This window comes from Ambystoma mexicanum, chromosome 5p (assembly GCF_040938575.1).
Source record: "Ambystoma mexicanum isolate Mex_15411 chromosome 5p, UKY_AmexF1_1, whole genome shotgun sequence".
In the NCBI taxonomy this organism is placed as follows: domain Eukaryota; kingdom Metazoa; phylum Chordata; class Amphibia; order Caudata; family Ambystomatidae; genus Ambystoma; species Ambystoma mexicanum.
Genome location: NC_090930.1, coordinates 1,117,659,588 through 1,117,687,253, shown reverse-complemented (window position 1 = coordinate 1,117,687,253; position 27,666 = coordinate 1,117,659,588). Strand labels below are relative to the sequence as shown.

Sequence of the window (27,666 nt, the reverse complement as noted above, 5' to 3'; positions counted from 1 at the left end):
GGAGGTTGAAATTGAAAAAGTCAGCATTTTCAGGGGGCGCAGTAATTATAGATCTAGCAAAATATGGAAACATACTCTAAATATGCCTAATGGAGTGCCTATGCAAGCCCTACGCTATGAATTGAGCCTGAAGTCCTTAAAGGCTTATGTAGATTGGAAGACACTACTTTTCTTCCACAAGTGGCTAATCTCTCCCTCCCACCACGACTCTTTTTTACCATATTTGAGATAAAAGAACACTCTTGTGCCATGTTTAATAATTGGATGAACAAAGTCTCATCTATACTAAGTGGGCTAGACGCCAGTGAGCAAGATTTGGCAGACTTCCCCATTAAAGTAAAAAGAAATCCTGACTATGGAGGATTGGATCAATACTATAGAGGAGAATTTTAAAAACAAACTTTCATTTTACCTGTGTGAGAGAAAGCTTCAAGAAATGTGCCACGTTAACTGAGGAAATCTAATAGTTGGTGGAGAATTAAGTTTATAAGACCAAGTATGAATCTCCTCCCCACGTGGGAAATAAGCTGTATGCAAAGTCTGAAGATGTGAAGAACAAGTGCAGATTTTGTGGAGATTCCACACAGTTGGAATACTTGGAACATTTGATAATGAACAGCCATTCTCAACAAGATAAGCATGCAATCGATTTAGAAAAATTCTTAGTGTGCTTTAGTTATACATCATAGGAAGAGATTTGGCAGAAATGATAAGTTACTCACCGTAGCTACTAACGTACTCCTAGTCCCCTTTCCTTCATACAGTGTGGGTGTCCCTTCCAAGGGACGGGAGAAGGAACCTTTTTCACCAGAATAAACATTCTTCACCCTTAAATTTAGAGGCACGTGGGAGTGCGGCCCTGGGAGCATGCGCTGACTCTGCCCACCAGCGCCACACGTCAGTCCCCATTGACGCGTCGACAATAGATTTAACATTGCCTAATGACACCAGTATTAGGGGGAAGGATGGTGGGACGTATGGAGGAATGGGGACCAAGTACGTTAGTCACTACGGTGAGTAACTTCTAATTACTCTTACGTCCTGTCCCCTTTCCTCCATACTGTATGGGTGATTACAACTGAATGTAGCCCCAAGGAGGAGAGGAGATTCTCCTTAAGCAAATAGGTTCCAGAGAACTGCCTGTCCAAAAGCCACATCTGATCTAGAGCCGGCATCCAAATAGTAATGCTTGCAGAAAGGCGCGGGAGTGGCCCAAGTGGCCGCCCTGCTCATGACTTGCCAAGGGACATGGCGCTGTCATGCGATAGCCGCTGCCTTGGCCCTGACTGCGTAGGCGTGCAAGTTCGCGGGGAGCAGCTTGTGCTGGCCCTCGTATGCTTCTTTGATGGCCAAGACTATCAAGCGTGATATGGAGGCCTTATAGGGAACAAGTTACTTACCTGTAACTGTTGTTCTCCAGCATGGGTCTGGCATGGATTCACATGCTCATGAATATTCCCCGTCGTCAGGCTGGGAATCCTCGGTAAAGAAAAATCAGTATCAGTTTCGTTTCTGATCTGTCTTTCGTAGTAGTAACCAATCACTGATCTCTGCGTCATACTGACCACAGCCAATGACTGCCATCTCCCTAAGCCCCGCCTCTGGCAGCCATCTTCAGATTTGGTAGCACGTGAAGAGGCAGTATGACCAAGTGAAGAGCCGCAGAGGGGTAGGCTGGAGGGTTCGCATGTGAATCCATGCCAGACCCATGCTGGAGAACAACAGTTACAGGTAAGTAACTTGTTCCTTCTCCAGCATGGGGTCTGGCATGGATTCACATGCTCATGAATAAAAGAATACATAGCAGTACACACATGCACAACCACGGGAGGTGGCAAAGGCTCAACATTAAGCATTACATCAAACTCAACATTAAGCAATTCTTACCTCCTCACCAGGCTCACCTTAGGCGAACAGGTTGCGCAGCACTGCTTGGCCGACCCTGGACTCCTACCTGGAATCCCGATCGACGCAGTAGAATTTCGTGAAGGTGTGCGTCGACCTCCACGTAGCAGCCCTGCAGATGTCCAGCAAGGGCACACCAGATAGGAACGCCGTGGTAGCTGCGATCGCTCTGGTGGAATGGGCTCTCGGACGGCCAGGCAGCGGTCGGTTTGCGAAACGATGGCAGTACATGACACAGCCGGAGAGCCATCTGGAAATGGAAGCCTTCGAGAGAGCCTTCCCCTGATTGACAGGTCCAAAGGGCACAAAAAGTTGTGACGTCTTCCGAAAACACTTTGTGCGGTCCATGTAGAACTTCAGCGCTCTAGCCACATCCAGCGAGTGCAAAGTCCTTTCAGCCGGCGACAAAGGCGACGGGAAGAAAACAGGCAACACCAAGGGTTCATTGAGGTGGAAGTCATACGGCACCTTGGGCATGAAGGAGGGGTGCGTCCTGAGCGCTACCCTGGTGTCGTGAAAAGTCAAGTACGGGGGCTTGCAGGAAAGGGTCTGGATCTCTCCCACCCGTCGTGCGGAGGTGATGGCCACAAGAAACGCTGTTTTCCACAAGAACTTCAACAGAGCCGAGTGCAGAGGCTGGAACGGAGGTCCCATGAGCTTGGTCAGCACCACGTTGAGCTCCCACGCCGGGGCCGGGGCCTTCACCGGCGGGAACGATCTGAACAGTCCCTTCATGAATTCTTTCACCAGACGATGAGACCACAAAGACGACTGTCCCGTGGTTCTGGTGTATCGGGAGATCGCAGCAAGATGAATCTTGATGGAAGCATGCGCCAGTCCAGCCTTGGCCAGCGTCAGCAGGTACGGCAGTACTTGGGGAGCCGTAATCCGTAGAGGGTTAATCTTCTGTGCGTGGCACCAGACAGAGAACCTCTTCCATTTGTGTCCGTAGCATTTAAGAGTTGAGGACGCCCTGGCCTTTGCAAGAACCTCTCTGCAGTCGGCCGGTATGTCGTAACCTCCAAACTCTAACGCTGCAGGAGCCAGGCCTGCAAGTTCAGCGACTTCAGGTCGTGATGGAGGATGGCGCCTCCTTCCCTGGAGAGAAGATCTGCGTCCACTAGCAGTTTGATTGACGAGGACGCTGACAAGTCCAGAAGGTCCGGGAACCATATCTGCTTCGGCCACGCAGGTGCGACGAGGATCATCCTGCACCGTGACCTCTTGAGCTGGTTGATGAGCCGGATCAGCAGCGGCAATGGAGGGAACGCATATAGGAACAGGCCCTCCCAGGGGAGCGAGAAAGCATCGCCCATGCTCCTCAGCTGGGGAAACCTGCTGGCCAACCTCCGGCACTTGGAGTTCGTCGCCGTCGCGAACAGGTCGATCTGGGGTGTGCCCCACCGTCGGAAGAGGCGGTCCACTAGATCCTGTCGTAGTTCCCACTCGTGGCACAAGCGCAGCTCTCTGCTGAGCGAGTCGGCAATGGTGTTTTTTATTCCTGCCAGATGAAAAGGCACCAGAAACATCCCTTGGGCGACAGCCCAATGCCACAGATCCTGTGCCTCCTTGGACAGGGCTGGGGATCTGGTACCGCCCTGCTTCCTGATGTAGAACATGGTGGTGGTGTTGTCAGTGAAGATCCTCACCACCTTGCACTTGAGGGACGGAAGAAAGGACCCGAGGGCCCAAAACACTGCACGGAGTTCCAGGACGTTGATGTGGAGGGACCTCTCCGGCGGCAGCCAAAGACCCCTCGCGTGCAGGTTTTCGGTGTGCGCTCCCCACCCCTCCAGGGAGGCATCCGTGGTCACTGTCTTCTGGTGGCCCGGGGTCTGCAAGTCCATGCCCGCCGTCAGATGCGCGCGGGTGCCCCACCACCGGATCGCTCGTCGGAAACTCTCGTTGAGTGTGATCCTCTCCTCGAAGCTGCCCGTCGTCTGGATCCAGCGCGCGTCCAGGAACTCCTGCAACGGGCGCATCCAGAGCCTGCACAGGCGGATGAGATAATGCAAGAAGACATCATTCCGAGGAGTGACTTGATGGACCTCACCCTGGCCGCGTCCGCAACCAGCATCCGCTGCACCTTGCCCAAGATGGCCCTCGTCTTTTCCTCCGACGGAGAGGCCAGAAGCGACACTGTGTCGAGCTTCGCTCCCAGAAACAGTGCGTCTTGCGCGGGCACCAGGTGGGACTTGGCGTAGTTTATGGAGAATCCCAGGTCCGTGAGTAGTTGGACGGTCCTTGCCGTGTGCTCCACGGCGAGCTCCTTCGTCTTTGCTCGGATGAGCCAGTCGTCCAGGTAGGGGTAGACGTGGATCCCCTCTAGGCGCAGCCGCGCCGCCACCGGTGCGAGGCACTTGGTGAACACCCTGGGTGCCAACCTCAATCCGAAGGGAAGGGCTCTGAACTGGTAGTGACGCCCTTGGACCACGAATCTGAGAAACTTTCGGTGTCCCTTTAGGATGGGGATATGGAAGTAGGCATCCTCCAAATCCAACGATGACAGGAAATCGCCCTCCTCCAGTTGACCCAGGATGTGTTGGAGGGTGACCATCCGGAACTTCTGTGCCTTGATGAATTTGTTCAGTAGTCGTAGGTCCAGGATGGGATGCCATCCTCCCGTCTTCTTCACGAGGAAGTATCTTGAGTAAACTCCGGAGCCCCGAAACCTCTTTGGAACGAGCTCGATGGCGCCCTTCCTGAGCATCGCCCTTACCTCCAAGAGAAGTTGAGGGACGTGATTTTCCTTCCTGGCCACAGGGGGGGACGCGCGGGCACCTCTTTAGAAACTCGAGCGCGTGACCCTGAGCTAGGGCGTCCAGCACCCAACGGTCGGTGGAGATGGACTCCCACACGCTGACGAAGCCAGCCGGCCTCCCACCGGGGTGCTTCGGTGGGGGCCCGACCCCACGGCCGGTTCAGTCCTGCTTCGACGAGGCTTTGCCACCTTGTCCTCCTTGGTGACGACGGCGGGGTCCGCCCGACTTGCCTCGTCCCCTGCAGGCTTCCTGTGACGACGAACGGGCCGCTTGACGATAGGTGGAAAATCCGCCGCTGGAACCTTTGGAGGCAACCCGTTTGCCTCCGCCGCTCCGAAAGGGCGGCCGTCGTTGCTGGAGAACACCAAGAGCCCGGGCCGTCTCCGTGTCCGCCTTGATGGCTTGTAGGGAATCGTCCACTGTTTTCCCAAACCGGTTGCTCCAGTCGAACGGCATGTCCAAGACTCTGGTCTGCACGTCCTGACGGAAGTCAGTAGCCTTGAGCCATCCACGCCGCCTAAGGCACACGCCGTTGCCCAACTGGCGAAATCCAGTGTCAGCGATGTCCGTCGCTATCGTAATGGCGTGGTCCGACGCCACTTCTTCCTGCAAGATCTCTAGGGCCTCCGCCCTCTTGTCTGGTAGGAAGTCCAGCAGGGGGGCGAGTTTGTACCACAACTCCCTGTCGAAGCGGGCTACGATAGCCAAGGCGTTGGCAGCCTTAATCGTCGTCGCTGCCGATGAGATGACTCTGCGTCCCATCGTGTTCAATTTCTTTCCCTAGCCGTCCGGCGAGGAGGTTGACGTAGAGGCCGCGCCCCCCCCGCTTTCTTCCTGGCCACTGCGGAGACGACCGAGTCCGGGGTCGGCTGTGCCCGAAGGCACAAGGGGGCCGCATCCGGGACCCTGTACTACTTCTTGTACCGATCCCTTCTAGCCGGCGTTGTGGATGGGTTCTTGAGGAGGGAGAGACCCTCATCCCAGATATCGTCCAGTAGAGGTACAGCGAGGACCGTCTTCCTCTTGGTCTCGCGCCGTTGATAAAGGAAACCTTCCTTCTCTTCCGGGCAGAGCTGGAAAAGCTCAGATGCCCTGGCGATCATGGCGTGAAAGATCCAATCTCGTCGGGTGGGGAAGCCCGGGTGGGAGGTGACGACGGGAGATCCTCGTAAACCTCGTCGTCTGTACCCGTCGCGGCCGTGTCAGTCCCCGTACCATCCCCACGTGTCGTGGACGGGGAGGAGGGCTGAGCAGGGCGCGATGGTTGAAAAGGAGGTGGAGGATGAATCCTTCTCTTAAGAGGAGGGCTCCCAGAGGGCCTGGCTCCGGGTCCCCCGTCGGGAGCGGTTCCTCCGTTGGTGGCAACGGCAGTCTCGTCCTTATCTCCGAGCATAAGGACTGTATAGCCAACAAAATGGCCGCCGAGTTGTCTTGCGGCACTGGTTGAGGGGGTTCCGAAGGGCGATCAGGAGCCCCGTCGGCACCCTCGACGTTCTCGTCTCCTCCCACGTCGGGGTCCCTCCCGACAGGATGGTCTTCTTCCACGCCAGCGCTGTGGCCTAAGACTTCGATCAGCTCCTCCTCAGAGGTTGAGGCCGAATCCACGACGACCTCCTGCCCCCCCTTTTTCTTCTCCGTCGGATGTTTCACGGGGGTCCTGTCGATGGGCATGAAAGAGGACTCCCTCCGCGGTGGCAGGGAGATTCTGGACCCCAAGGTCGCCACCACTTGTGTAGCCTCCACAGGCTGAGCCAGGGCCGCCGCGACTGTCTCGATAGAGGCCATGGCCGGATGGATCAAGGATTTCACCACCTTAGGTGCGCTCACCGCCTTCTCCTTGGGGGGGTCACCACCTCGCTCCCCCTCCGATGGGGTCTTCGAGCACGACCGGGGTCTCTCCAGGAGCTTCGCCGGGTGCTCGGCCTTCCTCTTATCCGAGCCAGAGCGTTGGCTCGTGGTGGATGGCGCCGGGGAGGATGCACCCTGCCTGGCGCCCGTAGAGCCCGACCGTTCGGCGCTCCCGGTGCCAGCGGACTCGCGGTGCTTAGCCTTCTGTTAAACCCCCGTCGCCGGGGCGCCCTCAAAGGTCTTAGAAGACTGCTCTGACTTCTTCTTCTTCTCGCCTGACAGTTGGCGAGATGCTGATGGCGGTCCTTATGGTCCGCTCCGACATATTGCCGTAAAAAACACAGTCCTTCTCCACGTGCGTCTGGTCTTCATGCAGGCAGTAAAGGCAAAGGGAGTGTTCGTCCTCCTTAAAGACATTCTGAAGCTGGCATCCAGGGCAGACCCTGAACAGCTTTCCGGGCGTCGAGCTTCCCTTCTCCTGGGCCATGCTCGAGAAGGGCCTGAGAAACTTCTGGAGTCCTCCAAAAGCGTGGCTCGACGAAATCTTCACCCTTGAGGGGCGTAGAAGAATCCGACACGGGTCCCCGTTGATCGGATAAAGAAACGGTGGAGCTTGAGGCTCTTTTGACCGAAAAAGAGAACATTTTCCTAAGAAAAAGCGCGAAAAAAGCACTACGCTCGAGAGCAATAGCACGAGGATCCCAACACTTGAACGTGCGGTAAAAATCTGAAGATGGCTGCCAGAGGCGGGGCTTAGGGAGATGGTGGTCATTGGCTGTGGTCAGTATGACGCAGAGATCAGTGATTGGTTACTACTACGAAAGACAGATCAGAAACGAAACTGATACTGATTTTTCTTTACCGAGGATTCCCAGCCTGACGACGGGGAATATTCATGAGCATGTTAATCCATGCCAGACCCCATGCTGGAGAACCTGGTCTTGCACCTCCGAAAGTGACAAACAGGGCGTCTGATGCCCTTGTTCCTGTCAAGGTAGCATTTCAGGACACACCCGACATCCAGGCAGCGCAGAACTCTGTGCCTCGTCTTTAGGCTCGGCAAAAAAATGTAGGAAGGACTATTTCCTCGTTTCAATGGAAAGCAGACGGAACCTTAGGCAGCAACGCTGGGTGTGTGTCCGCAGGACTAATTTGTTCCTGTGAAAGGTAGTATATGGTTCTGAGGCGACCAGCGCCTGGATTTCACCGACTCTGCGAGCCGAGGTGAGGCCAACTAGTAAGGCCGTCTTAATGGTGATCAGCCTGAAGCCCGCGGACGCTATTGGCTCGAACAGTTTGTGCGCCAGGGCGCCCAAGATTATGTTCAGGTCCCACACGGGGTGTGGCCTCTTGATGGGCAGGTTGAGCCTTGTGAGCCCTGTCAAATGTTTGACAATCGGATTGGAGGAGGAAAAGACCCCCCTCCTCTGAATTCTTGTAAGCCCCAATGGCTGCGAGGTAAGTGCGGCAGGTGTCCACCTGCACGCCAGAGTGGGCAAGGTGCACCGAGAAGGAGACCACATCATCCAAAGTACATGCCAGGGGGTCCATTTCCTTGGAGTCTGTCCAGTGGCAGAACCTGGTCCATTTACTTTTATACTGAGCCCTGGTAGCGTGGCTCCTTGTACCCTGTGCGATTTCCAGATTAGCCTGGGAGAGGCTGAGGTGCCTTAGCGTTACCTGCTCAGAAACCACGCAGTTAGGGATAGTTTCTGTGGCGCGGGGTGGACGACCCTGCCCCCACGCTGCGCCAGAAGATGTGCTAGGCCCGTCGGAAGGTGAATCAGTCGCATCTCCGAGAGGCTGAGCAGCTCCGAGAACCAAGGCCTGGCTGGCCACCATGGAGCTTTTAGAATGATATTGAGCTGGCGAATCATTCTGTGAATCAGTGGAGTGGGCGGGAAGGTGTACGCTGTGCTGTCGTTCCACTGAATCCGAAATGCGTCGCCCAGGGAGCCGGGGTCCTGTCCCTGCCAGAAGGCGAACTGAGGGCACTTCTGGTTGTGCCAGGTGGCAAAGAGATTCACCTGGGGGAGACCCCATCTGTTGAAGATGTCCTGAATAACAAGGTTGTTTAGTTGCCCCTCGTAATTGTCTGCTTGCAACCTGATGAGCCTGTCCGCCTCCAGGTTGGATTCTCCTGGAAGGTGGACTGCCGTGAGGTAGATCTTGTTTTTCAAGGCCCACTCCCACATGCTGATTGCCAGTCTGCACAGAGGAGGGTATCTGGTGCCTCCCTGCTTGTTGACATAGTACACTCAAGTTTACTACTTCTCTATAAAACCCACAAACAAGAAGTTTAGTATTCTTTAAGATTACAGGTTTAGTGGGGTATATTATGAGAAAGAAGTTTGGATTTTAATGAGAAATTAAGGGTAAGAGTCCACACAAAGAAACCTTTGAGAAGAGTTCAGAAACGTCTTCAACAATCAGCGTGGCTATCCCAGGGAAAGGTGCCATGCCAAAAGCAAACCAGTGTCTATGTGCCTTTAATGGGATAGAGTGAAGATTGCTTTACTATAACATAGCACTTAAAAAACCCAGGCACACTGACAGAAAATTCCCTGGAAGTGGTGTTGCACGCTCTAAAAGGTAGATCGCTCTTGCAGTCCTTGTTCTGTTTGCAAATTCACTGTACATCTACCAAGACACCAGCATACCTTCATCTTCACAAATTGCAAAACAGATTGTAATTGCTAGCTGAATTCTTTTTACATTGACAAGACCAAGATGACCGTGATCTTGACCCAGACGGAGAAGCTCGTTTTTACGAGTAAAGTCACGCTTTCAGGCTTAATGGTGTTGTGAAATGACAGACTTTGAGCTTATAGCCTTTATGCAACCTTAGTCATGCCTGGGTTTCCAGTGTACTACAGTAGACAACCCAGGGATGGTTTTATAGATTGCACAACGGACATGGCAGAAAGTCCTTGCATGGAATTCTGACACTCTAGGCATGCATGCTTTTGTCAACCCATTTACATGGTGATATACCATATTTCAAGCCAGTCAGAAGCAACACATATTAACCAGCATGCTTTACTGAAGCCCAACTAAACATTTTTAAAGATAGTAAAAACTGCATTCTCACTCTTAGGGCATTTCCAGTGTTAGGTGATCCTGAGTGGACTAGGAGCTTTGCGTTCTTTTGTATCTTGTCCTGAAGTCCTAATGGTTGGTTCGTCTTCCTAGCCGCAGATCCACATAAGGTAAAAACTCACTGAAGGCAGGAAGCCACCTCAACAAAGCCCACTAGAGTATGTCCAGGATAAGAATTTTAGGTTAGTCGCCCAGTAGCTAGATTACAGCTCCTAAGTATGGTTTGGTTTGTTTTCTATTCGCTACTAGGTGGAAGCACAAACACTTTGAATGTTGCCGACATGGACACAAGTCTGACCCCCTCACCATTGGCCTGCTCAGCACAAGCCCCAATTCCTAATGCTTACTTTATAAATTGTTTCTAGCTGTCCACATTTATTTTTAAAAAGCGTTGTAGATACACCCAACCCCAATGCTTGCTTGACTTTTGAAGAATTACCGTTAATGGCTCAGTGGGGGAAAAAAAGGCTGTCTCTTACTGTACATGGAGTGAAAGAGCACAGAACTATCAGAATTAAGATGAGGATGCATTGATACATTTGCTGATTGAAGCAGAATGTAAAACAATAGACTGTCTGATTACTCAGTGTTTTTAGAGTGTACATAAGCATATAGGATTGCCTTGTAAGTCCTGAGGCTCATACCAGTGCACACTTAGCGCATTATGATTTGTCTTCTACACATTGTGATGAAAGGTTATCACATGTTGGAGGATAAACAAAAAATAATTTGTGCTCTACAGACATGCGAGACCTTTTGGAACAATGTAGTAACATACAGGCACTGTCGTTCTAAACACATACACCTGTTCACTTTTTACATTCTTAAAGTATTTTTACCATCTAACACAATCAAACCTCCTTCAAGTTGGCCACCTCAAGCAAAATTCTTGGGGTGTAGTCACATTGTGACATCAGCTTCAACACCAAAGTGAACACTCTCTGAAAGGGGCAGACGGAGTCAATTCCTCCTTACACTGCCCAATTATGATGCAGTTGTAGGCTGCATAGAAGCAAAACTAGACCATGCCAATGGATTTACTTGCTAAAAAGTCAGTGGGATTCCACATGTGCGAAGGTGGGGGATGAGTGGGGGTGTTAATTTGAAGAATTCTGGGCCTGCTGTAGCCAGTCCACTTGTCAGCATCAGAAAAAGCGGGCTGGGAGAGTTAGTCCTTTTATATGGGGCACTGAAGCAGGCCAAGGTGAGCGCCTAGGTAGGAGGGAGAGAGAAAGTGGGGCATGCAAAGGGAATTGTAGAAAGGGATAAAGGGGGGGCCACACCCCTGATTGATGGGCAACAGAGGAAGATCCTGCCGGCATGCCATCTGCCTCAGGGTGGACGGGGAGGGGGTGCAGTGGCAATGGTAGATGTAGGGAAGGCTCCCCCTTAATAACACATGACAGAAAATTATGGCCCGTGGGGTGGGGGTGGAGGGAGCGTGCAAAGAGGAGCGTGGAAGCAGCAGTAAAAGCATACCGAGAGTGGAGGTGTTGGCAGGCAGCAGATTAATTGAAACAATCTGAGTGGGCCACCTACATATAAATGCCTATTTTGAATAAACAAGAGTCTGGGGGAGATTCCACCAGAAAGCGATAGGCTACACAAGATTCGGTGCTAACAGATCCTATGCCAATGCACGGTAGGCTACATGGACTGACTCCCAAAAATAGAATTAACTCCTTGACTGAAAAAAAGAAGCCCATGTTTGCCCTCCATTCTGCAACACCCCAATAACTACTTGCGTGACCCAGAGCATAATGAAAATCATAATAGTCTGGCACATCGTCAAATGCTTTACAACCCACCTCGAGAATAACCTTCTCCCAGGAATGAATGCTCCACTCGACAAGCTACCTGACCTTGTGACTTCCCCCATCCAAACAAGTGGTGAGAGATTACTCACCAGTGTAATGCCTTAATGTCACACTGCGTAGTAATCTGCAGCACCCCTCCCCCAACTACATTCAGGGGGATAAGCATTGCCTTACCCCTTGTGCATTATCCACCACTCTTTCTTTATTTCTCTCTTATCTCCGTTAGACCCCCTATATACTGCTGGACTGCCTGTATCTTAGTCGGACAAATTTCATTAACGCATGGTTTTGGAAAAATCTTGCTGGTCTACAGCTGGAAGGAAAACACTTTGCATTCTGGAGCACGTCCCATCAACATTATTGCAAACTGTTACAAAAGCAGTGACCCTGAAACAGAACAATGATTAGAATGGCTTGAATATCTACAGAGAACCAGAAATGCTAGTTTGTGCTCTCCACCCACACAAAAATGAGAGTAACTTATTCCACTGACTAAATTCTAGCAAATTGCTTCCAAAACTATGAACGTCCACAGCCACCTACCCCAACCCACCCACTTGAGAGTTCCAAGATACATTATTCCTTTTACCTGGTGTGCTTGTTGACACTCCAAATGTCAAACTCTGCTTAGCAGATGGTTCTGGCTCTATTGTCGCAGCAGGTTTCCCTACACTAAAAGTGAATGATGGTCTGGCAGGTTCATCTTTGGTTTGATCAATTTTTCCAAAGGAAAACGTAGGCTTGGCCTGCTCTTGGTCAGTCTGCTTGCCAAACATCAGTGAAGGGCCAGAAGCTGCAAGAGAATCTGATTTGCCATCCGTCCTTCCCACTACAAATGGTGCAATGGAAATAGGGTCTTTTGGTTGCTCCACTTTCCCAAAAGCAAAACTACCAAGGGGTGGTTGGGACTCCTTCTCATTTGGCTTCACAAATGAAAAAGGAGATGCTGTGGACTCTGTTTTTTCCTCAATTTTCTTAAAGTTGAATCCCCCAGTGCTGCTCTCCGATGAAGTTGCAGGAGCAGCAGAACCTGTACCAAACATGAAACCACCAGTTGCAGGTATTTCTTTCTTTTCCTGCGTCCCAACACTTGGTATACCAAACTGAAGAGGAGCCAAGGAAGGATTGCTTGGACCAGAAGCAAGTCCGAACGTAAAGCCACTATTACCCTGTGTGCTGTCTTTTTTTGGCCCTTCGGTCTTCGAGTTAGTTGATGCGATGCCAAAAGTATTCTCCCCACTTTTGGTAAATGAAAACCCTACAGTCACAGTGCTAGAGGCACCGGAGTCTGAAGATGTGCCAAATTTGAAGCCACCCTGATCACCAAATTTAAATCCTCCAATGCTTCCCGATGTTTCTAAGGACTCAGATGACTGGATGCCAAACTTAAACGATGGGGCAGCAGTGTTTGAGGATGGAATGGATGTACCAAAATCTAAAAGAAAGAAAAATCAAGTCAATCAAACCTCAGAGTGCAGTCAAAAGTAGCAGTAAAAATACAAAGTTGGAAGACCGCAAAATCTAAGTGTTAGGCAGAATCACATGCAATACCCTTTGGGAACACTACATGCATTTAAGACTGCAAGTGTCAGTACAAATTCACCTTTGGTACAAGCCTGTACTACGCAGTAAAGTGGTAGTGATGGCTGAGCAGCCAGACTTCTCTCAAGAGTTTAGTGAGCAGTAGAACAAGTTACACACAGGGCCAACAAATAGTGATTCAAACACTTACGCAAGGTTTCTTGGTAAAAGAATATACATTTATTTATACGGTCAATTTGAAAACATTCCACTAGCAAGAGCAGCTCAATATCACACACATATACAACACATACACAGCCAAAAAGTTACTGAACAAGTTCAGCTCCCCTGAAGTGGAAGCAAAATGGCACTTCAGATACTTTAGGGGTACAAAGACAAGGTTATAAGAATAGGCAGCCCAAATACTTTCATAGGCAGGGCAAAGGGTTTCAGTAAACTACAACCAGCAATTCAGTTCATAGGCCTGGGCCAAAGTCAATGGTTCAGAGTCTGTATATAGGATAGCACAGTTCTGGTAGTAAACGGTTAAGTTTTTGCCACAGAGTTTAGAAGAATTTGGCTAGGCAAAAAGTTTGACGAATGTTTAGGGAAGGACTCTAAATTGAGAGTTTCTACCAACTTTCGCGATGGCCGAAAAGATTTCCGGACCGCTTTTGCACAGTACCTTTGTATTGAAGAAGAGCTGTAGCTGAGGCAGTTGTTCCTGGCAGCTCAAGCAGATTTCGCTGTTCCTGAACTTCAGTTGTGGGGACAAGTAGGACGTCGGGAGGTTCCGGTACTGCCCAGGGATGAAGCCAAAAGCTTAGCAAAACATCGGTTTAAGGTGTGAGTGGCTTAAAGTCCATAAGCTGGTTTCCAACAACACTCTGTAGAAAATTCGACCAGATGGGGATGGTGTCCAGGTGGCTTGCGAGTTGGTTGTTCCCACCAAACTCGAGGGAAGAAGTTAACATTGAAGGGCTTCTCGGTCGATGGAGTTTCAGGCAATTCGGACCTGCAGCAGGGCTTCACCGGTCGTCCAGGAGTTGCAGCAGTCCTCTTCCTTCAGCTAATCTTCGGTTCTTTCGTTCCAGTGGTCGACTCTGCTTTCCAAGTTCCAGGGACCTGCTTTTAAACAGTTTTCCCCCATTCATTCCTGCCTGGCTATCACTCACAGCAGAGTGGCTGTTCTTGCCAGACAGCCAGCCGGCCAATCACACCAGAGTGCATTCAGGTCTCCTAGGAGACTAAGCACAGGGAGTTTCGGGCACCTCCCTCACATCCTCTCCACCCCAGACACTCCAGCGCGGGAGGAGGGCTTCAGCACTGAAGCCGCCAAAGGCCAACGAACAAAGGGACCAAACCAGTTTTGGCGCGCAGAGACAAACACAAGAAGGACCTTTCCTAAAAGACATGGCGAAAAGTCGACCAGAGTCTGTTTTTACAGATGGGTCTTGGGCGCCATATTGAAAAACATGGCTGACCCGGTTTTTAGCTACCGTTGTTCGCGGTCGGGAAAAATTCTGGTAGTTTGATCTAAACCACTGCCAGCAGCCATTTAAAGTAGGAAAGGGTCACAGCTGACTGTTACATGAGTGTTTTGACTCAGGAGAAGCTAGGCAACCCCTCCAGCACTCTATAGGAATATAGTGTGTGCTGGGTCAGTAAATTTAAAAAGACACTAGTAAAGTCAATTTAACATTACATGCTCTGGGAGACAGTAGTCAGTCCCAAAGAAGGTAATTAAACCTTGGGAAGTCTAAAAGACATCCCTGTGCCACTGCACTGAAGGTGCTGTGCGAGACACAGAAAAAGATGATGCCTATGGAGTGGTTTTAAAACTCCATAACCAGAGAACACAAAAGTAAAACACACATCAAAATACATGGAAGAGTGGGTAAAAAGGCTCACACTCTTCCCAGGTAAAAAATAAAATCCTAGAAATCCAGCAAAGTTGCTGGGGGTCTCAAAGGGTAAGGGAAATTAGCACATTCTTGAGAATTCTCCCTAACACCAAGTGTTAATCTTTCATGGTAATCGGTTAACCAGACAACATGAGGCAACCCCTTGTTAATAGGGGATGGATTACAATGTATTGGTTATTTCTTTAACATTTCATATTTTTGCAATCATTACTTAATGCAAAAAGGTACATGCACATATTCATATGAACATATTTTCAACTGTCCCCTAATATTTCTAATTTCTTCAAAACAGCGGGATGTATTCACATTTGCAAACAATTCTACAATGAGCCCTAGACGCTTTTCATGCAGCCATCATCACCACGTGAGCTAGAACTCACTAAAAAACCCATAAAAACACAACTGTTTAATTCCAACCAGGTCTAATCAGTTAACCAGAGGCATAACACCAGTTAAAGATCCTCATTTCAGTTGTGAAAGGTCCTTCAGTATGTTTATGGTTCAACGTCTAGTGACTGCTTCTCAAATACCACCTGCACTTCCTGCTGCCCAGTAAACAATGTTCAGAAAATGATGCAATTATTCCACCGATTACACATTTGTTGGTTTTACTCTACCTGACCCCTCCACACTATGCTCCTCCCCATCCTACCCCTGAATGCAACATACTGCCCCTCCTCCCCACATCCATCCCCAGGATGCCTTTTATCGGACAGCAGATTCACATGACTTGATAACACGCTTCGTAGGACACCCCCCTTCCGGGAACCTTTCAACAGGACCCCACCCACACCTCACTGGCCTTTGTTGGAGCTGTAGGGGTCCATCTCCACTACCTACATGGATTTTCTTGTGCCCCCGAGCAGCAGCGGTTTCTGGGCAGTCACTGGTAGCTTGACGATTCACTACACACCTATAAGTGAAATGCTTTGTATAGGAAATAAAACAAACATTTGTTGGCTTTACAGGGGGTTTGGCTGTAAGGGTGGGTGTTAATTGTACCAGTAAAGACATATCAGTGGCTTAGCACCAATATATTGACATGTTGCCACAAAACCACCTCGGCATGGTCAGGTAAAACAATACAAGCATAATTTGGACTTCAAACAATTAACTCCAATATAATGGACTGTTTTTACAAACTGGCAGCTAAAAAGGATGTCACAATGAAATGCACAGTTGACAAAACCATAGTATTGGGTAAGTAAAATTACTGACATGGGAAGGTCTGCAGACATGCTTTGCTTGCAACTTTGCCCAATTGTGGAAAATACCTTTATACCATACTCATTAGAACACATTTTCCCCAAATGGTAGAATATGGCTGTGACAGGCTACCTTTAACATACCATTGTTAGACAGGCACACACTTTAGATCAGGACATTGTGAGCATTCTCTCAATAATTGAAGCTAAATTGTGGGAGCTAGCAGAAACGTATATTTAAATTCCTGCCTGGATTTTGAGGTGAAAACCAATATTCAAGTGCTGAAGGGTGTATGGAGGTGTGCAAAAAACCCAACATTGTCTTTTTGCTGCATGTTACAGTGAAGTTTCAAGTCTTAATTTTTCACCAGGGCATTGGAATGGTTATGCCAGGAACGTCAACCTATTTTGAGATTCCTATAATAGAAATTAAATGCACAAAAATGTGAAATATGTCTTCACCTGAAAATAGTAAATATTTAAATTGTAGAACCTGAAATTGCAGTTTGCACCAGTTACTTGAATCCCATATCAGGCACATTATTTCTGAAACATTATCAATTAATTTATTAATATTAAAGTTGAATCGAACTCCAACATTCAAGTATTCTACAATGTTACTTCTACAACATGTGCATTGCGTTTAATTCCTTTTAAGACCAGAAATATGGCAAAGGTGCTTTCCAAGCACTATGTGAAAAGTCAAAAAGATGCACAATACTTACCTGTGAAAATGATTGTGTAGTTTCTCTGGTTTTAGATTCACAGTAGTGATTTTTCACAAGGCCTCTAGCAACAAATTATAAGTTACTCACCGTAGTGACAAACGTACTCTTCGTCTTTAGTCCCCTTTCCACCATACTGCATGGGCGTCCCTTCCAAGGGACGCAGACGGAACCTTTTTCACCAGAAAAAACGTTCTCCTTTAAATTTAGAGGCACGCGAGGGTGCTGCCCTGACTCCGCCCTCTGGCGCCACCCCTCAGTCCCCATAGACGCATCACAATAGATTGACATTGCCTAATGACACCAATTTTATTATGGGGGGAGGTTGGCGGGACGTATGGAGGAAAGGGGACTATGGACTAAGAGTACGTTAGTCACTACGGTGAGTAACTTATAATTACTCTTCTGTCCCATCCCCTTTCCTCCATATTGCATGGGTAATTACGACTGAGTGTGGCCCCAGGGTGGAGAGGAGACCCTCCTTAAGCAAACAGGTTTCTAAGAACCACCTGTCCGAAAGCCGCGTCTGATCTAGAACCGGCATCCAACAGTAGTGCTTGCAGAAAGCCTAAGGGGTGGCCCATGTGGCCGCCCTGCTTATGACTTGCTAGGGGACATGCTGCTGGAAAGTGATGGCAGTTGCCTTGGCTCTGACCGCGTGGGTGTGCATGTTGGCCGGCAGTGGCATGTGCTGTCCCTCGTAGGCTTCTTTGATGGCCGAGACCATCCAACGGGCTATGGAGGTCTGACAACCCAATCTTGATCCTCTGAAGGTGACAAAAAGAGCGTCCGACTTGCCGAAGCCCTTGGTCCTGTCCAGGTAGAATTTCAGGACACTCCTGGCATCAAGGCAGTGCAGAACTCTCTGCGCCTCGTCTGTGGGCTAGGCAAAAAACGTGGCCAGCACAATTTCTTCATTCAGATGGAATGAAGAAGGCAACTTAGGTAGGAATGCTGGGTGCGTCCGTAGGACTACCTTGTCCTTGTGAAACATAGTGTATGGCTCCAGGATGAACAGAGCCTGGATTTCGCCGATTCTCTGGGCCGTGGAGAGGCCGACTAACAAGGCCGACTATCAAGGCCATCTTATTGGTGAACAGCCTGATGTCTGCGGATGCCATTGGTTCGAATTGATTGTGCGCCTGGGCACCCAAGACTATGCTGAGGTCCCACACAGGGTGCTGCCTCTTGATGCACGGGTAGAGCCTGGCGAGACCAGTCAAATGTTTGACAATCGGGTTGGAGGAGGAAAAGCTCTCCTCCGAGTTTCTGTAAGCCCCAATGGCAGCCAGGTAGGTGCGGCAAGTGTCCACCTGCACGTCTGAATGGGCGAGATGCACCGAAAAGGAGAGCATGTCGTCCAGGGAACATGCCAGAGGGTTGATGCCCTTAAGAGTCTGCCCAGTGGCAGAACCTGATCCACTTGCTCCTATACTGGGCCCTGGTAGGTTTGCTCCTGGCACCCTGTATGAGCTCTAGATTAGCCGGCGAGGCGCTGAGATGTCCCAATGTGACCTGTTCAGGAACCACGCAGTGAGCGCTGGTTTCTCTGGGGAGCGGTAGATGACTCTGCCCCCCTGTTGCGCCAGAAGACGTGCTGGGCCCGTCGGAAGGCGAATGGGAGGCTTCTCCGAGCGGCTGAGCAGCTCCGAGAACCATGGCCTAGCTGGCCACCATGAAGCTATTAGAATGATGCTGAGGTGGCGAGACTCATTGATCTTGCATATCACCCTGTGAATCAGCGGTGTGGGCGGAAAGGCGTATGCGGTCATTCCGCCCCACTGGATATGGAGTGCATCGCTAGGGAGCCCGGGCCCTGACTCTGCCAAGAGGCGAACAGATGGCACTTCCTGTTGCCACAGGAGGGAAAGATGTCCACCTGAGGGTGACCCCATTTGTAAAAGGGTACAACGTCCTTTCATCGCAGGATGTTTTTTCGCAGGATTTGTTTTACCACAAATCTTATCGAAAGACCCATAAAACTTTGGTGGGGGGGTTGTTAAATTATATATATGGGATGTGGGTTTTTGGTAATCCATATTAACTGAAAGGCAATGGGGGTTGGGGGACCCTCCCAAAAATAAAATTTGATGGTTTTTTTCAATAAAAAATTTGCTGTAAAAAACCCTGCGAAAAAACATTGTGATCAAATGAATGAAACCTTGTAAAAGATCTCCTGCAGCACTAGGTTGTTCAACTGCCACTCGTAGTTGTCCGCTACCAGTTTGCTGAGCCTGTCTGCCACCAGGTTGGATTCCCCAGGCTGGTGGACTGCCATGAGGTAGATGTTCTCCAGGGCCCACTCCCACATGCTGACTGCCAGCCTGGACAGTGGGAGGTGTGAGGGGGAGGGGGGGGGGGGGGCTAGGCAGGGAGGGATCTGGTGCCTCCCTGCTTGTTAACACAGAACATGCTAGTAGAGTCGTCTGTCTGAATGAGGACGACCTTGCCCTCAATAGCCCTGAGCGCCAGCCAGATGGCCTTCAATTCCAGCCAATTGATGTGGTACTCCTGCCGCGTCTAGGTGCCATGGACGCAGTGGTTGTCCTGAGTGGCCACCCCAACCCTCAAGAGAGGAGTCTGTAGTGATGGTGACCTGTTAGGCAGGTTGCCGGAAAGGCTTGCCTGTCCGCAGGTTGAAGTCCCTGGACCACCATGTGAGGTTTGGGTGAAGCGACAGAGGAACGTTAATCATCTCTGACTGATGACCCCATTCCTGGTTCCAAAATGCTGCAAAGTGCAGCTGTATCCTCCTCATCCTGAGTCTCGTATGGGGGACGGCCAAGCGGATTGCTGCCATGAGACCCATTAGGTGTTGGTAACACCAGGCCAAGGTCACGTCTCTGCTGAGGAAGTGCGCCGTCGCCCTCTTGATGGCTGTGATCTTGTCCACAGAGGGAAAAACTCTCTCGGGTCATGTGTCCCAATTGAGGCCCAAGGTCAGTCTCTGCGTGGGCTGCAGCAGAGACTTCTTGAGGTTGAGTGAGAAACCCAGCTTGTGCAGTGTGTTCATAAGAGCGTGGGATGTATGGTGCACTGCTTCCAGAGATGTCGCCCTGACGAGCCAGTGGTCGAGGTACAGGTGGATGTGGTGGCCCTGCGACCTGAGGGCCGCTACTGTGCTCAGCCTGGTAAAGACCCTGGGCGCAAAGTTGAGGCCGAAAGGAAGCACCTTGTATTGGAAATGGTAGTCCATGATCCTGAACCGTAGAAAGGAACAATGAGGCTGCCAGATCGGGAGGTCTAGGTACACGTCCTTCAGATCCAGGGAGCACATCCAGTCTCCCTTGCACAATGTCTCTGCTATCAAAGCTGGCGAAACAATCTTATATGTTTGCAGAATTAGGGAGAGCTTGAGGGTGGAAAGGTCCAGCACAACTTTCAGGCCCGCCTCCTCCTTCTGAATGGTAAAAATCCTGGAGTAAAAGCCCAAGTCTCGCTGGGAGGCTGGGACTTCCTCCACTGCCTGGCTCTCGACGAGCACCCGGATCTCCGCCAAAAGAGTTGCTTTCCCAACCTGTGGGAGTGGAGGGGATGAGGGAGGAGAGGCTGGGATAGGGAGGCAGTACCCCGTGAAGACTATAGAGGATGCAGGGGTCCGCAAAAATCTTGCACCAGAAATGTGCATGGAGAGCAAGCCTGCCCTCCACTGGAGACAGGGACCTGGAGGGGTGCGTCATGCCTTCTTTCCCTCAGGCTGCTGCGGAGGAGGGGTACTGAAAAAGCCCTTACCCCCGTCCCTTTTTTGTTGTTTGCGCAATGTTGAAAAGGCGAATGGTCAGGCTGCTTGGACCTCGGCTCTTGGAAGCCGCGGAACTCTCTGTACATACGCCCCTTCTCAGAGCGCTGCTGTGACTGGGTGTACGGTTTGGATGTGGTCTTTGTAAGGATGGCTAAAGACTTGGCCGTTTGAGAGCGGTTTTTCTTTTTATCCAGCTCCTTGTCTTTTGTTAAGTGGAACGGTCACCCCCTTCAACAGAAGATCTAATATGCATTCCTGGACAACCGGGTGGAATTTCGCAGCACAGAGCCAGGCCTTCTTCGAATGTCTGTGGCAGTACAGATGGCACAGCCAGAGGCGTCAATGTGGGCTACGGAGAACTTCATGATGTCCTGCACCACAATCTTGGCCTATGCCAATCCCACCTTGAATCACGATTGGCTCTGTGCCGGAAGCTCTGCGAGGAAATCTGCAATTTCCTGCCAGAGCCTCTGGTTAACGGTTGCCAGAATGGCATCCACGTTGGCTTGACACAGGTGCAAGGATGCTTTGGAATACAGCTTCTTCCCATACGCCTCCAAGATCATCTCCTTGCCTAGCAGCGCCACAGAGGAAGCGGCTCAGGACTACATGCTTGGAGTACAGTGATGCCGCAGCGATCACGGAGGAGTGTGGCTGAGGATGGGCCGATAGCAAGAGTGTATCCCCCTCCATCTGCCTGTACTTGGCAGCGTCCAGGCGTTTATTTACCGGCTTGGCTGTGTGGGGCTTGATTCAACCCTTCTGGGCCAAAGCAACTATGTCCTTTTGCATCGGGATCCCCGTTCTGGCAACGGGACGTAGCTTGAGGACTTCTGTGAGGACCCCCCTCTGCTGGTTGTGCGACCTTGGGTTGAGGAAGGCCCAAGTACTCTGCCAGCCCTGCAAGACGTTTGTGGAAGGCCTTGGCTGAAGACGGCGTGTTGCGGTCCTCATCTGTGTCCACCTGCAGGTCTGGTTGCCCCCGGCACAGGGGAGGGTCGGGCGGTGGGAGAGTGGGGGGGTGGGAACGGGTGGTATGAGCCGGAGGAGCCAAGGACTGAGTTGCAGAGACCGGAGGCTGAATAGGGACTGGGGCACCTGTACTGGGGCCTGCGGCGCCAGGGCCATTGGAGGGAGAAAGTCCCTGATCGCATTCCTGAGGACATTCCTGAGGATGGCCCATCTGGGGAGATCTCATGAGGCAGAGGAACCTTTCAAAGAACCTTTCCACGTTGGCTGAACTGGTGGTAGGCGATATTGACGGGGTAGTGGGCGGCTGCTTGAGCCATTGCGTGCCCTGCCCATATGGACGCAGCAGGAACCTGCCTTGCACGAAGGAAGGGTAAGCTGTAGGCCACTTACCTGGTTGACACCAGTCCCACCTCGATGCAGTCTTTCACCTGCTGCCTTCCCTGGAGAGGCGTCGGCTGGATGTCTGGATTGTCTGGCGCAGCAGCCATTTTGTTGAGCTGCCTTCCACGTGCCTGCGTCGTGTTGCTCGGCTCACTGGGCCCCGCCCCGTCCAGGACTCTTGAGTGTGGATCAAGTGTGGAGTGTGGACTCGCTTCCACCCCACATTCGACACACCAAAGACTACCTGTCTTTCTGCAAACTACTGAAAACGTGGCTCTTCCCATAAAGAACCAACGCATAGAGCAAATGGAATGAATAGTCACAATAAAAAAATCCAGGGTTGTTTGAACAAAGTAAATAAAAGAGCAAAGGGAGTAGATGGAACGGATAGAATGACTAAAACGGATAGAGTGCGTGAAACGGATGGAAGGGAATGGATGGCACAGATAGAGTGGACGGAACGGATGAGTGTGAATTGAACGGACCAAGCAAATGTCTTGGATGGTGCAGAAGCCACGGATGGTGGTGCGGACGATGCTGCGGACGCTATGGATGCTACGGAAGGTACATATCTGTATCTCCTATATATGCTATGTACCTGTATCCCCATCCCATGTTTACCCCTATCCATCCTGTCGCTTTATATACGTATGCCGCTATGTACGCTCCACTTTCCTGCTCTCGTGCCTGTTTCAGGTGCTTTACTGATAACCACCATATCACACTACTATGCTCACTCTCTCCTATACACCATCATTCAACTAGAACACAGCTATACCATGGTAAATTCGGCCTAGCTGTTCATACACTAATATGACCCCACAAACACCCCATCACACTAATAAAACACAGCTAGCTGAGCACACTCTGGCTAGCTTAGGCTTTCCTCAGGCCTAACGCAGCAAGAACTCAGTTTGGGTGTCCACCCACCAGACTGAACACATCCAACTGATTTCCTCAACACGACACCTACCGCTAAGAAGCAGCTATCATGAAACAACCACACCAGCTGTGCACATATCCGGTGCGCCCACACACCATACGACACTCTCTACTGACTTGAACTGCAGTTCCCGAGGGTGCTCCAACTACCAGCTCTTTGAGGTCTTACCAATGATACATAAGGCGCTATATAAATGGCAAGTAACATAACATCCTGGGGCCTACCCTGTTCCTCAGGCCGAAGACTGGTACATGTTTCGCCCTTGGAGGATCTGCCGGTATGACTACGTAAAGGCCTCGGACATGATGCTGGTAATAGGGCGTAGCACCTCGGGTGAAGACCCGGTAAAAGGACCTTCCAGTCACTCAGCACTGTCACCGGGAAGATCTACTGATCCCTCGGCCTGACGACCGGTAGCTGATTCAGCCTCAGTACTTGTGCTGGTACCAGGACGTGGACGGTCCCTCCCGTGCGGGCGAGCCCTTGGGAAGGAGTCTCCCTTCCAGGGTGCACTGGAAAAAAAGCGGCCCTACCTTGGGCCTGGATCGATGATATACAAAGTCCTTTAGCTCCTCTGGAGGAGCTTCCTCCATCTGGCAAGTCTGTTCGTCGGACACCTCAAGGTGTGGGCCAATGCACCGTAGGCAGAAGGCGTGGGGGTCTTTAGTCGGGAAGAGCCTGTCGCAGGATGGACACGCGCTGAACCCTGTAGAAGTCAACATGTGCCGGGGAGGAGCGTGACGCCCGAGGACCGAGTACCTGAATGATAAAAAGACAAAAGAGAAGTATCGGCACGTGGAATTACATGGCCAAAGCCAAACCCAGGAGCGTTGGTGAATTCGGCCTGTTCCTGTCGCCGCAGAAAAGGGGACTGAGGTATGGCGCCGGAGGGCGGAGTCAGGGCAGCGCATGCTCCCAGGGCTGCACCCCCGCGCGCCTCTAAATTTAAAGGGGGAAGACGTTTTTTTCACATGAAAAAGGTTCCGTCTCCCATACAGTATGGAGGAAAGGGGACGGGACGTAAGAGTATAGCGGTTATGTGCAGGTTTACAAGATTCTCTCAATGGTAGTGTGGCTGAGCAGTTTGGTTCGACTCTTACGAGGGGTGCTATGAAGGTACAATTGGACATACACTAGCATACAAAAAAGGAATGTCAAAACAGTACATTTACTGGAAAAAGGTCCTTCACGTTGAATGAGATCCTTCAGGTGGCCATGAAGGAGTGCATGACTGCAGCAGGTTATAATCTTTAAGTTTTGTACAAACAATAAAGTTGATCAAGTGAATACGTTAAAAGGAAGAACAAAAATTGTATAAAGAAATTGGTTAAGGGGATAGAAGATGGGGAAAAAGTGAAACAATGGTAAACTTAAATCATGAAGCAATGATGGCATGAAGTTTAGAAAAGCAATAACACCAAGTCAAACTTATTGGTACAAACGAAGCAATGGTCGATGCAGAGACCTAAGTGCCAATTGCAGCTATAAACTACATTTTAAGTCGCACTTATCTATTGGCTCTAAAGTAGTAATGGTCTCTGTAGAGGTATATTTTGGGTGCCAACTAGGCTCTGTTTTAGCAATGAGGATTTATTTTAAACCCCTTCATGAATACTTTGACCACTGGTACATTTCACCATTGCACCTTCTGTTGAGATCAACACATTACTTGCACTGGTTGTGCTCTTCCTCTAGTAAGATTGCACATCTTAGAAATCTGGAGGTAGAAGTCTGGCTTTGGAAACTTTCAGCGACCAGAGTGTGCACTTCAGCTCCGCTCAGGTGTAATCAGCAAGCCATGACTCTGGTAGAAATATTAAAGGGTGGTTGTCAGAGAACTTTCTTTTTGCATCTCACCCACCATGGTTTGGCTTGGTTTTAGAAGGTTGGCTCAAGTGGAAGATTCTCTTCTTTTATGATCTAAGCGTCAACCCTCCTCAAAGTTCTATTTTAAGCGATTTTCAAATAATGTATGAAGGAAAACTAGGGCACAAAAATGAAGCCACACTATTGACTATTCATATGTCTCCCAAAGTCCTGGCTAATAATCCCACAGAAGTGAAAAGAAAGCTTTATTCAAAGATTGGTTTGACACAGTAAGGGCAACATTGTACAGAAATTGCACAATAGGTGAAAAAGGCTTCCATGATACTTACAGAAATGTCCAAACATACCTACAGGAAAGATTAGCAATCTATGTTCCAAAATTATTGCGTAACCTGACGATCACTATGTTCACAACGTTTGTACATGATGATTGGCTCTTAACTCCTGAATTTTGGCAATGTTTGACCAGTGGTATCAATTGCTGTAATCAAATTGTTATATCAAACTAGTATGATGTGAGAAGGTAATAACAGACCGAAATTAAGACTGGATAAGCAAGAGCTAAAAACTGTTTCTGGGTAGCTCATTAACCAGGAGCTACCAATGGGGAAAAGAGCTAGAACATAATGTTCTGCATATATAACTTGCACATAAGATGCAAATTTAAATTTTGTCCATTATTTATAAACCCGAAGGATGGGCAAGAACAGTTGAGACAGGATAGACTGCCTTGGTGATATTACTTCAGGAGCCTGATTTGATTGCAGTATTACTATGCACTATAACGTGTTGATTCGTTAAACTACTGGTGATCCCTCTTCTATTCATGTGATCAGGCAATTTACTGAGGAAGATGAGGGCTTTTTGCCCCTTCAAATACCCGCCCCAGTACGACATGCTGTGAAGGACGGGCAAGAACAGTTGCGGCTGGGAAGCAAAGGTCCTGTATCAACAAGAGAAGTCCTGGCAATCAAGCGTTTTTGGTGCTTCGTGTGTGGCAAGCAGGCTCCCAGCTGTCTGTCCCTCCAAGTTTGGAGGTAAAAAGACTTTCCAGTCAGAAAAGTAGCACCTTTACTGATGTTACTGACGGCTATTGGGCTGGTGTTTTGTCGGTTTCCTCGTTGTTAATCGCCTGTCTTGTGATTTAAAACCCGCTTGTCGCTGCAGTAGGTGCTTTTGATGTGCCTTGGTTCATTGTAAGTGACATAAGGTGGCAGCTTACATCCCCATTAGCATTAAGCACGGAGCGTTTGCTCTTTTCGCCAGGGGCGACTGTGGGGCATGGACCCTTTGAGCCCGGTATTCAAAACCCTTCTCTTTTTACCCTTGGACTACAAATACGCGAACGTACCTGGTTGTACTATTTCCTAAGAGGGAGGGGGTGCGACCACTACATATTATTGCAGCGCTGAGGCTGAAAACCTTAAATCTCTATCACAAAGGGCTGGCTCAGTGCTTTTCACAATTACTGAAGGACTTGAGGCGGCGCCCAACATCCTTGTAACTGCTGGGAGAACAAACCCTTGAGTTTTCCTGTGTAGCCTAACCTTCTGACTAGGTTTTGCAGCCAGGCCCTTTACTACTGTCTACTACCAAAGGGCGGCTGCAGGATCCACTTACACATTATGGTAACTTCGTCTTTTGGTGTCAAAGTCCGTTCGCCATGCCCATCAGGCCCGGTTTGATTAGTCAGGCTCACAGGAATACAACTGTTAATGGGATTACTACTGGTCCTCCCATGGAAAAATATCCTAAAGAAATCATGGAAAACTAGAAACTGCAGGAAATGGGACATTGTTGCAGCACTCGTGCATAATCTGGGGGAGGACGTAACTGAACTGAACTCAGGATCATTTAATAAGACCAAGCATAAGTCTACTTGCTACCCTGTGCCCCAGTTGCCTACCTTAATACTACACCTATTGCGCGGGAAAGATTTACTGACTTTTACAATGTCGGCTCAAGCACTGAAATTAGGATTCCAACGAAATCTTTAGCATCGTTGGCCAACTCAAATGTGAGCGAAATGACCTATTTGAGCACGACATAACATGCAGACTCCTTCGTTGATTTGAGCCATTCTGAACTAGTAAACGTTATTCAGCAAACACGTGACCATTCAGGTCCAGGTTCCCCTACAGAACTACTGGATGCGATTGGTATATCTAGAAATGATTCTAAAACTGCAGTCAATAATTGTTCAGATTTCTGTGAAGGGGTGAGAAGTATGCACCACACACTTGAGGTTGACGAACGCATTAAATGAACTTCTCAGACCATCTGCATTGAACATGGTCCTGGGCTCCTTTGTAACCCTATATGATAACATCTGGGAGGAGGTGAAAGCACACACAATGATGTTGAGCTCAATTCATACAAAGTTTGACTAATTGGAGGCCATTCATTCACGTTCTCCACTTACGGGGCCTGCTATACTTCAGGATAAGCCTTTAGAAACCAACAAGGTAAGGCTCGTAATTAGTGAGCATGTCATTCTTAGTGGTCACAAAACTGCATCACAGCCACCTCTGGTCTCTGGGAATAACACTGTACCCTTGGGTTTTATTTATGTGTCTCCAAATTTGGAAAATTCAATTATTGTTGTAGACAATGGTTTAATGTCACCAAAGAAACCCCTAATGGAAGCAATGAAACATAAGTCTTAGTTACTTACCTGTAACTATTTCTCCAGCATTAGCATCTTTCATAGATTCACAAGCTTGAATATTCCCGTCAGTCTGGGAATCCTCGGTGATGAAAAATTATTATTAACATGTTTTAATATACACACATTGCTACATAGCAATGCATGTACATAGCCCATTAAGGCCTATGAGCCCTTTTATTGTGTAGTCCCTCCACCTCACTTTGGTCCTTTATGACCCCAACCAATGAGGTGGCAGGGCTTAAGCTCTGCCTCTGGCAGCCAGCTTCAGATTCTGAACCGTAGAGACTACAGTATGATGGATGCTGAGCATAGGAGCAGCCTCTCAG

At 49.6% G+C, this 27,666-nt stretch overlaps 1 protein-coding gene across 1 annotated transcript in view; it reads right to left on the bottom strand.

Annotated features, from left to right (window-relative positions):
- NUP153 (nucleoporin 153) overlaps window positions 1-27,666 on the bottom strand; it is a 1,189,258-nt gene that overhangs the window by 231,909 nt on the left and 929,683 nt on the right. Inside the window, exon 18 of the mRNA XM_069613598.1 lies at window positions 12,021-12,866. Coding sequence (XP_069469699.1) covers window positions 12,021-12,866 — 846 coding nt within the window. The remainder of the gene's footprint in view (window positions 1-12,020; window positions 12,867-27,666) is intronic.